General features: G+C 42.3%; 2 protein-coding genes and 1 long non-coding RNA gene across 54 annotated transcripts in view; 2 read left to right on the forward strand and 1 right to left on the reverse strand.

The window, feature by feature from the left end:
- dlg1a (discs large MAGUK scaffold protein 1a) overlaps nucleotides 1-5,698 on the forward strand; it is a 220,470-nt gene extending 214,772 nt beyond the window's left edge. For 42 of the 51 annotated variants that reach the window (XR_015492472.1, XM_087254847.1, XM_087254848.1 and 39 more), the window contains 2 exons: nucleotides 1-92; nucleotides 4,029-5,696. Coding sequence is in view for 49 of the 51 variants with exons in the window: in XM_087254847.1 (XP_087110973.1) it covers nucleotides 1-92; nucleotides 4,029-4,135 (199 nt within the window). In the remaining 2 variants the exon portion in view is untranslated. 51 annotated transcript variants of the gene reach the window in all.
- LOC147836385 (uncharacterized) lies at nucleotides 1-14,408 on the reverse strand. The gene is made up of 2 exons (XR_015493785.1): nucleotides 14,272-14,408; nucleotides 1-155 (listed from the first exon to the last, which is right to left on the reverse strand). It is a non-coding gene; the product is annotated as an uncharacterized LOC147836385 (long non-coding RNA).
- meltf (melanotransferrin) overlaps nucleotides 14,360-15,457 on the forward strand; it is a 19,510-nt gene continuing 18,412 nt past the window's right edge. For both annotated transcript variants that reach the window (XM_087257484.1, XM_087257485.1), the window contains exons 1-2: nucleotides 14,360-14,622; nucleotides 14,828-14,982. In XM_087257484.1, coding sequence (XP_087113610.1) covers nucleotides 14,574-14,622; nucleotides 14,828-14,982 — 204 coding nt within the window. In that variant the 5' untranslated portion in view covers nucleotides 14,360-14,573. The remainder of the gene's footprint in view (nucleotides 14,623-14,827; nucleotides 14,983-15,457) is intronic.

Raw genomic sequence — 15,457 nt, forward strand, 5'->3', positions numbered from 1 at the left:
AGAGATGAATAAGAGGTTGATGGAGGAGCAGGGAAGGAAGACTTATGACAGAGCTATGAAACTGGAGCAGGAGTTCCTTGAGCACTTCACCGGTAAGGACAGCTGTGACCTTTCTGATAAGTCATTGTCACCTGCGGTTATTTTACTTTAGTTTCCTGAAAAAAAAAAAAGAAAAAAAAACATCTACATTTAAACTGTTTTTTTTGGGCACACGTGCACTATTCACTCCAAAATATAAAATTCTGTCATTTCCTTGTGCCAAACCACTTTGCTTTATGGCAAACAAAAGATTTTTAAAAATTGCCCTTGCAATGGACCTTAATAGGCATAAAAACAATACCGGATGATAAAACATGTTCACTGCACAGTGGTTAGCACTCTCACCTCACAGCAAGAACTGGTTCGAGTCCCTCTGCAAGCTCACCCGTGTTTACATGTCTTTCTTCTGGGTGCTCTGGTTTCACTCACAGTCCAAAGACATGCGTTATAGGTGAATTGGATGAACCAAATTAGTGTGTGTGAATGAGAGAGTCTATGGGTGGTTACTTGGGGTTCAGGACTTAGTGGTCTCTCAGCGCTGGCTTGCGGCTGAAAAGAGATCCACTGGTAAATAATTCTGCTGTGGCGACTAAGCTTAAGGAAAGTGAAAGATTAAAACCTCTGAGATCTTTGAAAATATGTTTATAAACTAATTATGTACACACTCACCGGCCACTTTTTGAAGTACACCTTACTAGTACCGGGTTGGACCCCCTTTTGCCTTGAGATCAGCCTCAATACTTCATGGTGGAGATTTAGCAATGTAGTGGAAATATTCCTCAGATTTTTGTCCTTATTGACATGATAGCATCATGCAGTTGCTGCAGATTTGTCGGTTGCACATCCATGATGCGAATCTCTCGTTCCACCACATCCCAAACGTGCTCTATTGTATTGAGATCTGGTGAATGTGGAGGCCATTTGAGTACAGTGAACTCATTGTCATGTTCAAGAAACCAGTCTGGAATGATTTGCGCTTTATGACATGCTGCGTTATCCTGCTGAAAGTAACATATCCCCCACACATTACACCACCAGCAGCAGTCTGAACCGTTAATACAAGGCAGGATGGATTCATGCTTTCATGTTTTGGTGCCAAAGTCTGACCCTACCATCTGAATGTCACAGCAGACACATCAGACCAGGCAACGTTTTTCCAAGTTTCTTTTGTCCAATTTTGGTGAGCCTGTGTGAATTGTAGCCTCAGTTTCCTTTTCTTATCTGACAGTAGTGGCACCCGGTGTGGTCTTCTGTTGCTGCAGTTCATCCACCTCAAGGATCGACGTGTTGTGCATTAAGAGATGCTCTTCTGCATACCTCGTTTGTAACAGGTGTTTATTTGAGTTGCTGTTGCCTTTCTATCAGCTGGAACCAATTTGACCATTCTCCTCTGGCATCAACAAGGCATTTGCGCCCACAGAACTTCCGCTCACTGCATATTTTCTCTTTTTCGCACCATTCTCTGTAACCCCTAGAGATAGTTGTGCATGAAAATCCCAGTAGATCAGCAGTTTCTGAAATACTCAGACCAGCCCTTCTGGCACCAACTATGCCTTGTTCAAAGTCCCTTAAATCACCTTTCTACCTCTTTCTGATGCTCAGTTTGAACTGCAGCATATCGTCTTGACAATGTCAACATGCCTAAATGCATTGAGTTGCTGCCATGTGATTGGCTCATTAGAAATTTGTGCTAACAAGCAGTTGGACGGGTGTACCTAATAAAGTGGCAAGTGAGTGTACACAGAATTTATTAGTCAAAAATTAGCTATGCTGCACCACATTGCCCAGCAGTGTTCAGCCTACTGGTTTCACTCTTCCTCACATAGTAGTCACTGCTTATATAAAGTAGCTTTCAGGCTGGATGCAGAAAGCTCTGTGCTATGAAACCCATTCTTTTCAGTGTTTGTTGCTGCACTGACCAAAGCACTAGAGCAGTGATCTAGTTCAGTTTAGTTTTATTTAATATGTTCACTCAACAATCTAAGAGCTGTCAATAATAACCAAGGCAACAAGCAGTTGAATGGTTCATTAAAAAAGAAAATGACCCCGTAGTTCTTCACCCTTAACAAAGTGTATATCACTATCTTCTTTCAGGAGAACACAGAGTATATTTTACATTTTATTCTGGCTTTTTGTTGCTGTATAATGGTGTTGAGTTACTAGCCCTTTTTTGAAGCTTTTAAAAGTGTATCAATCCATGGTAAGTCTTGTTTTCCACTTCCAGTCAGTTACTGGCATTTTGTTATTCTTGTTTGTTTACTCTAATCAGAGCTTTCGCTATGAATGCGTCATTCATCAAGTAAAAGATCAGACAAGAAGTTGTCGAGAACACATTCAGCAGCCAATGTCAGTCAGTGATTGAGATTATAATTTCAATATTTGAAATACTCTTGTTAGAAAAACATCAATCTGCTTCATAAGACTTGGCAGTATTTGGGCTAGTTTTACAATGGATTTATGTGCTTTTTGAAGCTTCAAAAATGAGCCTCCGTTCAACACATTTATTAAAAACTGCTCAAACTGTGTTTGTCTAAAAGAAGAAAGTCATATACACTGATAATGTTTCAAGAGTTCACACTTAGCCGATAATTGTTTATAAAGCTTGTTTGGCATGCTGCACCGGGAGAGAGTCCTGAGCTCATAAGATCCTCGAGCTCGGGGCTCCCTCTCTCCCGTTTGCAACGCAAGAGGGGAGATAGAGCTCAGGTAGATCTCAAGAACTCCCCTGATGTAGTAGCTAATGAACAGATAGTGATTGCTCTTAAGAGATAACTATTTGCTAGGAGCATGTCTATGGTGCCGATTTGGATTAGTCAATTAACTTAAGTTGCATGTTTTTTTGATGGTGGGGGGAAACCGGAGAACCTGGGGGAAACCCACGTGAGCATGGGGAGAACTTGTAAACTCTGCACAGAAACATCGGCTGGCTTGGTAAGGACTAGAACCAGTAACGTTCTTGCTATGAGGCAACAGTGCCAACCACTGGGCCACTGTGCCACCCATCTAGGAAAGGAGGAGAAGTAGGGGTGGAAGGAGGGATTCTTCAGAACGAAGATGGCTGTCATATAGAACTTGCGTTACAGACCATTTAGAAATCATCTGATTGGTGAATCATAAGTTGAATAATGCGGGGCCGGCTGCAAGCAATCACAAGCATGTGATCCTCCCGAAATTAGTTTATAAATAAACTTCACTTTAGGGGTAAGTTAAAGGGTAATTTTTATTTTTTTGGGTGAACTATTCCTATAATGTATCAGCTGCGTAAAACATATGCTGGATAAATTGGTGGTTCGTTCCGCTGAGGCAAGCCCAGATTAATAGAGGGACTATGCCGAAAAGAAAATTAATTAGTGAATTCCTATAATGCAGAGATTATCAAACTTTTCAGTCTGTGACCCCCAAAATAATAATGCCAGTGACTCAAGACCCCCAGTATTGAGATGGTTATATATCTATAAACCTTGCACACAATGGCACACATAAGTTCATCATTTAATGAGACCATCCTCCATGTTCAGTTCTGGCCTGTATTTAATATAAATGTATGTGAGTGCCGTAAAGGTGTCTGAAAGTTTAAACTGGTGCTATAAAGTGTGCTACATCTGACGCTATTGCTGTGTCTCTATTTTAATAGTTTAATAAAATGAATTAAGTTTTTGGAAATCACCTAACTTAATTGATTAGTTTAGCAGTTTTAGTGATAATAATACACTGTAAAAATGCTGGGTTCAACACAATTCCTTCATGTTGTCCCAACACAAATCTACTAAGTTAACTTAATTGTTTTTACAAATTTAAGTGGATTGAATATAAAATATAAAACATTTGAAGGATTGTGTTGATTCAGCTCGTTTTAAAAAAGTAGTTTGAACAAGGAGCAAAAATCGTTTTTTTGGGACCAAGAGCTGACATGCTTGTTTGTGTAGCCAGATTATCACATGACTTCAGTGATGCTCATCAATGCTTGTTTTTTTTATCTTGCCCCTCAGCCATTGTTCAAGGGGACACATTAGAGGAGATCTACAACCAGGTGAAGCAGATCATCGAGGAGCAGTCTGGACCCTTCATCTGGGTTCCCGTCAAAGAGAAATTGTGAGGGGGCCGAAGACAAATAAACCTTACACTTCTTTTAACTTTTTGTATTTTTTTTTAATCTTTTCGTTTCCTTTTTTTAATATTAACATGGCCTGCAGCTTGCATTGGCTTTCCAACTCCTGAGCATAAGAAATGCGTTTTCTTTGGATGGGTTTGGGGTTTTTCCTCTTTCTCTCATGCCTCTCTTTGAAACTACTGTCTAGAACTCGCATCCCAATCTCCGCATGTGGTCCTCCACTGGGAGGAGACGTGCTTGACCAGCGACTTACTGGACAGATTATACGGTACAGATTCCTTAATGTTTAAGGGAGGTGACTTTCTCGAAGGAAAACCAATAAGTTAATGCATTATACACATTTTGGTTTGTTCTTCATTTTTTACCCCCCCAGTATATGATCAGAAGCTTTCATGTCTGTCTCTGGAAAGACATAAAGCAAAACTTTGCACGTTTTTTTGCATGTTTGGATTATTCTGTTTCAGTTAACATATTGTTCTTACGTTTTTATGTCAGACAGATTTAAACCATGTGACTTTCAGCCACCATATGACTTTAGTTTTCTTCTAAAATCAAGCAACCCGTTCACTTTATGCAGCTGATCTGTTTTTGTCGCCAGTACACAAAGAGGATGATAAAAAATTTAATATTTGGCACAAAAGTTCTTCTTTTTATATTAAATGTCTATTTGTCTTAACGATCTGTGTACATTTTAATTAAGGTGCATCTGGGAGTAGCTTTTAGCAGAGGAACGGCTTACGATTATATTTCAAATCCAGGTGACGACATATTCTTACTTCAAAAAACAGCAATGCAAATAAGAGAGTATAAATTGTAATGTATATTCAACCCTCAGTATACTGCCTATTTTGTTATAATGAAAGTCTATATTGAGCTTTAATTAAACTCTACACCTATGGGAATTATTTTCTTTATAATGTCAAGCATACACTCGAATGACTATGCGTGTATGTATATAAAATAAATATAAATAGATATATATTTTTTTCCTTTACTTTTACCACCATCACTTTTGTTGTTTCTGGTTTGTCTTTATGCAAAAACACTGACACACACACGCACACTAGGCTGGATGGTGGATTTCCATTTGCATCTGCTCCAACAATATGAAAACAAAACTCAAGTTGGCAGTTTGTAGTATTCAGCTCTCTCTTTGTCTCTCTCTCCTGTGTAATTCTGTCATATTTTCTTTCTCATGTGACGTGCATGATTTCTTAAAGCAATAGTCTTCATCAGCAAGGAGCGGAGGAGAGGGATTTGGCATGAACTGTAAACCTGAAAGGCTGTATGGGAATTGTTGAATGCCCGTAGCTGAAGAGAGATTTGCTTTGCCTTTAACTGTCCACCAGGGGGTGCTGACGGCATCCCCGCTATTTTGTTTTCTTTCGTTTTTTAACTCGGAGATGATTGTTTTCTAAAAGATTGCTTCTCTAACTTGTCATCATGGCTTTCTAACACATTTTGACTAGATAATGTACATAATCTGCCAACTTGATTCATTCCATTTGTCAAAGAGGAGAACAGCTAATAAAAACTTTTTTTCTCATATGCTGTGTTTTTTGAATGCTTTTGTGTGTAGGCTATATATAAAATGTATATATAAGATGTGTGTGTATGTGTATATTATCACTGGTGGGAGGCTTGCGTTGCAGCCTCGTACCTTAGTTCAATTCAGCTTTATTTGTATAGCGCTTTTACAATGTAGATTGTGTCAAAGCAGCTTCACATAAATGGTCATAGTAACTGGAACAGTGTGGTTCAGGTTTTAGTGTTTAAGTTCAGTTCAGTTCAGTTTAGCTCAGTTCAGTGTGATTTAATCATTACTGAGAGTTCAAACACTGAAGAGCAAATTCATCGATGCGCAGCTCTACCAATCCTGAACCATGCGAGGCAGTGGCGACAGCGGAGAGGGAAAAAAAAAACTTCACCTGATGGGAGTGAAGAAAAAAAAAACCTCGAGAGAACCAGACTCAGTTGGGCACGACCATTTTAATTTCTCCGCTGGCCAAAAGTCTTGTGCAGAACCTTAGTGTCCCAACAGTGTCTATATACAGCCATACTGCACTGCTACTCGTGTGATATTGTGTTTATAATACAGTTTGACGGCATAATCACCTATATAAACAAGAAAATCAAACACTGAGAGTCTAAAACTACTTTTGTATGAGGAACTACTTTTTTCCGCCATTTATTCACATCTGCAACTGACGTCAGAACAGCTGAAACTGTTGCTACTTCACAAACGTCATTTTAGAGCTAGTATTTGAATGATTCTCTAGCGTAATGTCTAAAGTGATGACAAAATATTTTGCTCACATTTTAAGATTATAAGGCCTACAAAAAACATCAGCAAATAAAGAAACGATCTTCAACAACTTGACAACACGTGTTGCAAATTCTTACAACACAAACAACTGAAGAAACGCGCTGCAATTAGTCACTTGCAAATATCAACACAACTTTACTGTTTTAAGGGGACCCAAAACAATAGGTTACTGTTCATAACCCCGGTTCTCTAAAACATCGAGTGGAGAGATCCACCTATGGGAAGGCATCCGTGCCTGACCTCTGCAGAAGCATCCAATTGCACCAAGTCTGGCTTGACAGACAGAAGCACGTGCCCAATGGCAGGTAAAGAACCGCCCCTTTACCTGTGTGCATAAATCATTCTGCACGCGCTGCTATTCCTCAGTGAGCATATTCGCTTCTCGTGCAGCAAGCGGGGCAAACTTGGTGGATCTGTTCACTCGATGTTTCAGAGAACCGGGGTTACGAACAGTAACCTATTGTTCTCTTTCATCATCTCGTGTTCGAGATCCACCTATGGGAGATATGGACAGCTCCCCGGTTGCCCAATACACTCACAGCGAGGCCCAGCAAGCCAGCGGACTGTCTCCTGAAAGGCGGTGCATGACACGTCACAAAGCATGTGGTAACATGCGTTTGAGGACACCTGAAAACACAATATGCTGGAGCATATATAATATATATGTATACAATATATGTATTTGTTTGTACATATAAAATGTATATAATTTGTGTCAGGTGAGGGTATGATAACATTTAGGGACAAAATTAAGCCAAGTTAGACCAACTAGGCTCAAAAAGTTGTAAAAGGCATACGGCACAGGGCTACGAAGAGCCCACACCTGAGACAGAATGAGCTACCGGAGTCTGAGTAACATCAAGACGGTAGTATCTGACAAATGTATGTGGAGAGGCCCAGCTTGCAGCGGCACAAATGTCCTGCAAGGAAACCCCTCTAAATAGAGCCCAAGAAGCAGCCATGCCTCTAGTGGAATGTGCTCTGAGGCCCCCTGGAGGCTGCACTCCCTTAGATTCATATGCCAGAGAGATGGCTTCCACTAGCCAATGAGAGAGGCGTTGATTAGAAATGGGATTCCCCCAGTTTGGGGGGGCCCAAGAAATGAAGAATTGGTCACTTCTCCTAAAAGAGCTGGTCCTGTTGATATAGGCCCGCAGAGCTCGAACAGGACATAAAGCATTAAGCCTCTGATCCCCAGTGGAGGAGAATGGAGGAGGGTGGAAAGCGGAAAGCTTTACCCCCTCACAAGAAAAATTAGGGAAGCATTTTGGCATTAAGGCCGGGTTAGCCTGAGAGAAACCTTTTCTCCACTGAGGGAGAATTTAATGCACGAGAGGTGAACAGAGAGTGCATGTAGATCACTGACACGTTTAGCTGAAGCCAAGGCCAGCAGCAGAGCTGTCTTGAAAGACAGATGCTTCAGAGAAATAGCCTCTAGGGTCTCAAAAGGATGGTGAGTCAAAGCATCCAGCACCATGGAGAGGTCCCACTCAGGAACAACTCTTCTAGTGACTTTAAGGGAACGACGGGCACCCTTCATAAATCTACCAATAAGAGGGTGTTGCCCAGCCGTGCTGCCATCAAACCTTACATGACATGCAGTGATGGCTGCTAGATAGACTTTGATTGTAGAAAAGGATTTTCCACATTCCATAAGGCCTTGCAGAAAGCCCAAAATGTCAGCGACTGAGTACTGATATGAAATCAGTCTGCGCTCCTCACACCATTCCTCAAACACGCACCACTTGTAGTCATAAAGGGACCGTGTGGAGGAGGCTTTAGCGTTCTGAATAGTTGCAATAACACGTGGAGAAAGCCCCAGTGTATTTAGGTTTGCCCTTTCACGGGCCTAGCCCAGAGAGCCACCCTGTCTGGACAAGGATGGTAGATTTCCCCATTCGCTTGGGACAGGAGGTCCGTACGTAATGGGAGGGGCCATTGCTGTGCATGCAGAAGAGGAATTATCTCTGCCAGCCATGGAGCCCTGGGCCACCTCGGTGCTATCAGGATCAGTCTCAAGCCTTGTTCCTTCACCCTGACTAGTGTTGGGGTTATTAGGCAAAGAGGAGGGAACGCATAGAGCAGCACATTGGGCCATGGATGAGCCAGTGCGTCCACGCCGAGGGGGGCATCCTCGTCCTGTAGCGAGAAGAACATAGGTCAATGGCCTTTTTCGCGCGAGGCGAAGAGATTGACGTCTGCCTGGCCGAATCTCTTCCAAAGCAGGCCCACTATTTGAGGATGGAGACGCCACTCCCCGTAGAGTGGGTTCCCCCTTGACAAAAGGTCTGCACCCCTGTTCAGAATGCCTGGGACATGCGTCGCCCGTAACGACAGAAAATGTTGCCTGCTCCATACTAAAAGCTTGTGAGCTAAGGCGTGGAGCTTGAAGGATCGCATCCCCCCTTGGTGGTTGATATGTGCTACAGCTGTAGTGTTGTCGCACCGCACTAGCACATGATGCCCCTGCAGGCGGGGCAGAAAATGTTTTAGAGCTTTCCACACAGTGAGGGGGCTCCCATGAGCGTAAAACTCTGCATTCCTCCAGTGGCGCAGCGCTGTTGTGCATGAGCGCGAGACTGTGACATAAAGGGAGAGATTGCATAATGGGCTGAGATGAAGAGATAAAACCCACTTCATGAACGCCCTCATTCTCAAAAGGCCTAGTGGCAGGACATGAATAGCCGAGGCCATGAGACGTTGTAGTCTGAGACATGTACGATACTGTACCCTTGCTCCTTCCCTGAATTGTGAGAGACAATTCAGAAGATAGAGAATGCGCTCTTGCGACAGGCGCTCGCGCATCGTAACTGAATTCAGCTCCAGTCCCAGAAAAGTCACATTTTGGGATGGAGTGAAACTGCTTTTTGCTCACATTTACCCGGAAACCGAGTGCTTTGATGTGAGTGAGCACACGGAAAGTATTTTGAATTACTTTCTCTCGCGAATCGACTATGATCAGCCAAACGTCTATGTATGTCAGGATCTTGAGACCAGCTGTTCTCAGCGGCGCAAGCCCCGCCTCCGCACACAGACAGAACGTCCTCGGCCTTAGTGAGAGCCTGAACAGAAGAACTGTGAACTCGTAGCAAATGCCCTGGTAAGCGAAACGAAGAAATTTCATGTGCGGAGGATAGATCCTTATGTGGAAAAAAGCATCTTTCAGATCGATCTATGTGAACCAATCGTTCTGATTTACTGAGCCTAAGAGAGAACTGTGTGTTAACATTCTGAAGCTGTATTTCCTCAAATGTTTGTTCAACACTCGGAGATCCAAAATAGGATGAAGAGAGCCGTCTTTCTTTGGAACTAAGAAATAACGAGAGTAAAACCCCTGCCCGATCAGGTGCGGGGGTACCACTCGAACCGCCCCCTTCTGCAGAAGAGAGGAGATTTCGTCTTTCAGAATGTGAGCAGATCTCTCTTCTGTTTGAGAAGAGGGAACTCTGTTGAAATGTGGGGGTCTTTTGGCAAACTGAAGCCTGTATCCCCTGGTTATTGTGTGAATTACCCATTCGGGTGCTGACACAGACTGCCAGGCTGTTACCTGATTCGCAAGTGACCCCACACACACCGGAGAACTGCTTACTGCAAATTCGGCCGGTTTGTTCATTTCTGGTGCAATGGCGCCCTCTAGTGGACAAACTAGTAGTGACATGCAGGGGTTCACAGAAATCTGTTCTTTTGGGAACGAATTCATTTGATTCGTTTGTTTTGAGGTGTATTTTGTGTGTTTTGTGTTTGGGAACACATGGGCCGAAGCCTTTATTTGAGTGAGGGGAACAAAGTTTGAACGGTGTGGTGACACTGCTTGAACACTTTTCCTCACAACAGACCCCTTGAACCTGGGGCGAGAACACTCAACGTCCACTGAACACATGGGGTGGATGACCTCCTTTTGAGCTATTCTCCGTCTTTTGGACAGAAGCTCTGGGGCAGGAAAATAGTCTGTAGGGCTTGTGGCTCGTGAACACAGACCTGGCGCCCCCATTGGCTGAACATCAGGCCGGCAGTGGCAGTGGCAGCCTGTGGCAGGGGGAATAGGGGCGCGCGCTGGGGGCACCTGGCATGGAGCAGCTTTCCTAGGAACACATAATTTGAAGGCTTCATCCTCTTTCTTTTTGTCGTTGCAGCGTTGTTGCATTAATGCAACAGCGGGGCCAAAGAGAGCCTGTCCGGGCTCTACTGGAGCGCCCGCAATTCGCCTCTTTTCACTGTCAGGGAGGCCCGACAGATTCAACCAGAGCGCGCGCTCTCCTACCACCGAAAGCGCCATGGAACGCCCGCAGGCTTGGACGGAGGACGAGGTCATTAACTGTGAGAATCTCCTTCGACAGTGATGGGGAGGGGGTTCCCTTGTCCAGTTGCTGTCCCAAGTCATCCAACAGCTCCGCCTGGTAAGCGGAGAGGAGCGAGGAGACATTAAGAGCCCTCACAGTTACGGCTGAGGACCTATAGGCGGCCTGGTGAACAGAGGCAGAAAAGCGGTCCATTTTGTTTGGCAGGACCGGTTTCGGTGGGGCGAATAGCCCGCCCTGAATGGGGCTGAGGTGTCGACCGATTGATGGCTCGATAACGGGTGGGTCACCCATGCCGATCGATGCCATACCCTTAACCTCCAGATCCGCGAGACCTTGTTTAAGGTTGAGCGGGTCACCCCAGTAGTGCTTCATGTGCTTTGCACACGCTAGGAGGACGGGAAAAAGTTGTTTCCTCGAACCTGGTGGAGGCCCCAGCAACTTCCCATCATAAATGTCCCTCTCCTGGTCGGTGGCACTCTGTGGAGCTGGCCATTCGATGTTGAGGCGAGCGGCCGCTCGCTCACACACATCTAGGAGGATGGACTGGGGTACGGTCGCGGGAGTGTGAATCTGGGGAGCGCCAGAGGACGGGATGGCCTCCTCGTCCTCTGAAACACCCAAGAGACCCATGTCGTCATCGTCGCCAGAACCGGCCGGTTCATCAGCGAACAGCGGAACACCCACGAAGATGTCCTCTTCGGGGAACGCAGGATTGGGCTGGTCAGCCCAGTCGAGAGACATATCGCCCCGGGAGTCCCCCGGCTGAGCGCTGTCGTCACCATGTCCCCCATCTGAATCAGAAAATTCAACACATTGAGTCGCTGCAACTTTCATACGACGCCGCAGAAGCTTTTTCGGTAATTTAAGACAATGGCTGCAATTCTCCGGGGTTTCCAACGCCTCTTGAGCGTGCTTGAGGCCCAAGCAGACAACACAGAAGGGGTGGGGGTCCTTTGCAGCAATAAGCGCGCCACACGCGGCCGGGCAGGCCCGTGATGAGTGCTCGGGAGAAGCGGCAGATTTAGAAAGTGATATATCCGAGGCGGGCAGCCGTGGACAGGGACAGGTGTAAGAGGAGCGTGGGCAGCTCGGGATGCGCAACCACAACTAACCTGGTCGGATAACAGACTGTCACGTCTGGTGGAGGCTGATCGAAAGACATGTCCTCCTGAAGACACGTAAATGAGCAGCAGTAATCCAACCGAGCTGTAGAGTTGCAGAGTCAGCGAGAAGCGAATGTTAACTGAGGAATAGCAGCGCGTGCAGAATGATTTATGCGCACAGGTAAAGGGGCGGTTCTTTACCTGCCATTGGGCACGTGCTTCTGTCTGTCAAGCCAGACTTGGTGCAATTGGATGCTTCTGCAGAGGTCAGGCACGGATGCCTTCCCATAGGTGGATCTCGAACACGAGATGATGAAAGAGAACCATGACGAGCGTATTATGGTGTATTATGGTGTGACTGTTGCTCAGTGAAATTATTGGTGGTCTTTGAAAGGTGAGTCTTTTTTCGTTTGCTTTAATATCCTGATTACACAACATAATGGAAAGTCACTTACCAGTTTAAAAATGATTTGATCAGCTATAGTTAGAAATTAAGCTGAGTAATGGTTTGTTATGTGGTCTCTTTTGCCATCTTGTGGATGGACAACGTCAACCGTCTTTGCTCTGCTCAGTATGACAGGCTGATGGATACTGACGTGCTGTATCTCAAAAATAATAAATATTTAAAATAGGCACTATCCTTATAAATAAACTGAATAGATGCAATCTAAACAACTATTCTCGGCTGAAAAAGCCTCAAAAGTAAATTATGTTGTCCAACAGCTGCAATATTTGTCAAACTGTAGTAAGTTCTGCTTCTGATCTGCTTCATGCAAGAGTGAAGAGGCTGTAGGAGTGCTGTTATTAAGAAACATCTCATGGCTATCAGCCAATCAGATTCGAGAACCAGAATTGTTGTACATAATACAAATAATGGGGACAAATAATTCACTTATTTACGGTTTGCCAAAAATATTAAAAAGCAAAAATTTTAATTATAGAAGAATCAATATATAAAGATGAACATATCGTCACCTTAGAGCTGTCTATCTTACATTTTTGTAAAAATTGAGTTATTGATATATTCTTATTAAATGACAACTTGTTTACATTATGGGTTGTTTTTTTTTATAAGTTGTTTACATTTTAAGACTTTTTATTTTAAAAAGAAATGTTACACACATACTGTTTGCTATGGAATGCAAAAACTTAGAAGCTCAATATCTCAAAATCATTCAGAACGCAGATAGAACATTATAATTCCTAAGTGACGATATAGAAATTTCTAACAGATCAGCAATATTATTAGTAGAAGTAGTAATATTGATAATAATCATTATTATTATTATATGGAAGTAGCTGTATCTTAACTTTTTCTGACTATTTGTATAGTGTATTATTATTATTGTTATTACTTTTTAAATTACAATATTTTTACAATAATTTTGTATTCTTTTATTAAATTTTTTGAGGCTCCCTTTTGGGTCCCAGATCTCTGGTTAAGAACCATTATTGCAAACAATCATATAATTGGTTTCATCATTTATATCCCAGATTCATCTTTATGTTTAAATTATTTATTATAGTTTAGCCATGTGATTTTGAACTTTATTGACTTTCTTCTGTGGAACACAAAGTTATTTTCCTCTTCCAATAGTAACCAACACTTATTACAACATTCTTTGAAAAATCAGATTTTGTCCTCTGCAGAAAAAAAAAACATACACAGAGAGGTTTGACATGACCTAAACTGACCCTTTATAAGGAGCTGATGATATGATTGGTGATCTGTTCAATCCTATTAAATAAAAGCTAAATAATTTAATAATTTAAGTCTGTGGAAGTCAAACGTGTCGATTTTATTGTAACATTCAAACCTCTCAGGTTCAATTAAATATGTACTGTAACTAAAAGTATAATCAGGTATAAATTTTTACATATACTTTGTGTGGAAAAAATATAGGCTACTTATCATCGCTCTAGTGTAAAACTATGGAATTTGATTTACCCATCAGAAGATTAAAACAAACCAAGAATAAGTTTTGATCAAAAGATTTGTACAGTATAACCTTTTATGTAGGCATTAGTCTAGTCAGTTAAACATGTTTATATTTCTGTGAAGTCTCTGTAAAAGTAAATTAATGCTTTCCAAAGTTTAGCAGCACAATTGAATAGCCTAAACCTTTTTTGTGAAGGTAATCACAATTCACTTTCTATAATTTCCTTTGCTGAATTGAGATGTTTGTAATGTTGTGACACTTTATTGCGACAGTAAAAGTTTATTTATTACGGATGCAATGAAGTAATTAACTCATCAAAAATCACAGTAAATGAGTCTTATAGGTCGTCAGGTGCGTTAGTTCAGTCAATATGCTATTGTGTCTGTAAACTCTTTGTCAGTAAAAACATACCATGCAGTCTGGCCCTTCTCAAGGGTAAAATCTACTTTACCTGCGCTTATGCGACACTGCCCTTGATTCAGTCTCTCATGGAAAAAGGTGGAGTTTCGCCGAATCAAAGCCCCCTCTGTGTGCACCTTGGACCTCCGCCCGTCTTTCGGACGTGTCGTTTCGAGTCCTCATCTCTGGTCATATTATAGTCTATAAATTCAGAATTTGACTGCACGTAACTTTTTAAAGATAAGGTACCGTTTCCCGTCTAGTTATGTCGAAGGGCTGAGTCGTGTTTTGGACTTTGCGACAGACTCTCAGATATAAAGCTTCAGAAACTCTCCAACATCTGCGCACTCAGAGATGGACACCTGGACTTTTCTAAGCGTTCTGCTTGCACTCACACATTATGGTAAGAAACATTTTAGGTTACTGTAAAGACAAAGTGATTTATTTCACTGTGTTTAATCAATTGCTGCAATATTTTTAATTTTTTGGGTCTATTATCAAATCCAACGTGCGCGTTTTAGAAAATCTGAGGTGATCTTGGATGGCTAAAAATATTGATTGTCATAAATTATAATAATAATAATGATATCATAATTAATTTGGTGCAGTGTCTGGACAGAGTACAATAAGATGGTGCGTTATTTCTGTCGCGGAGGAGTCCAAATGTAAAGCCATGGCGCAGGCCTTCAGCAGTGCTTCCGTCCGGCCTGCGCTGAAGTGCGTCCTCGCCGCATCCAAAGCAGAATGCGCTCAAAAACTCACCGTAAGTCTGTCTGTCTGTCTGTCTGTCTGTCTCTCTCTCTGTCTATGGAAAGTTTATGTGATGTGAGTGTTTGCTGATAGTATAAATGCAGATGTTAGCATTGCTTAGTTTTTAATTAACCTATATTGTTCAGATTGTATACACAAATATGGACATGCCAAGCTGACACCTCCAATTGAAATGAAAACATTCATCTTAAACTTGTTTCATAGCATTTAATATTCAATTAAATTATTTTTAAAGACACTTTATGGAAATCAATTTAGCGTGACTTTTATAGTGCATTATGCATATTCACTATAGTGAATTGAGTTCACACTTGTTATTGTGGTGGATTATGAGATTGAAAGATAATAATGAAATGTATCTGGTTTTAGCTCAATTAATGGCTGCTTTTAAATAGTGCAGAGAGCCTCCACTAATTAATCATTCAGTCAACTGAAAAGAATCATTGATATTGACATGATTCTAATGC

The sequence above is a fragment of the Danio rerio genome, chromosome 6 (genome assembly GCF_052040795.2).
Source record: "Danio rerio strain M-AB ecotype USA chromosome 6, GRCz13ab, whole genome shotgun sequence".
Classification (NCBI taxonomy): domain Eukaryota; kingdom Metazoa; phylum Chordata; class Actinopteri; order Cypriniformes; family Danionidae; genus Danio; species Danio rerio.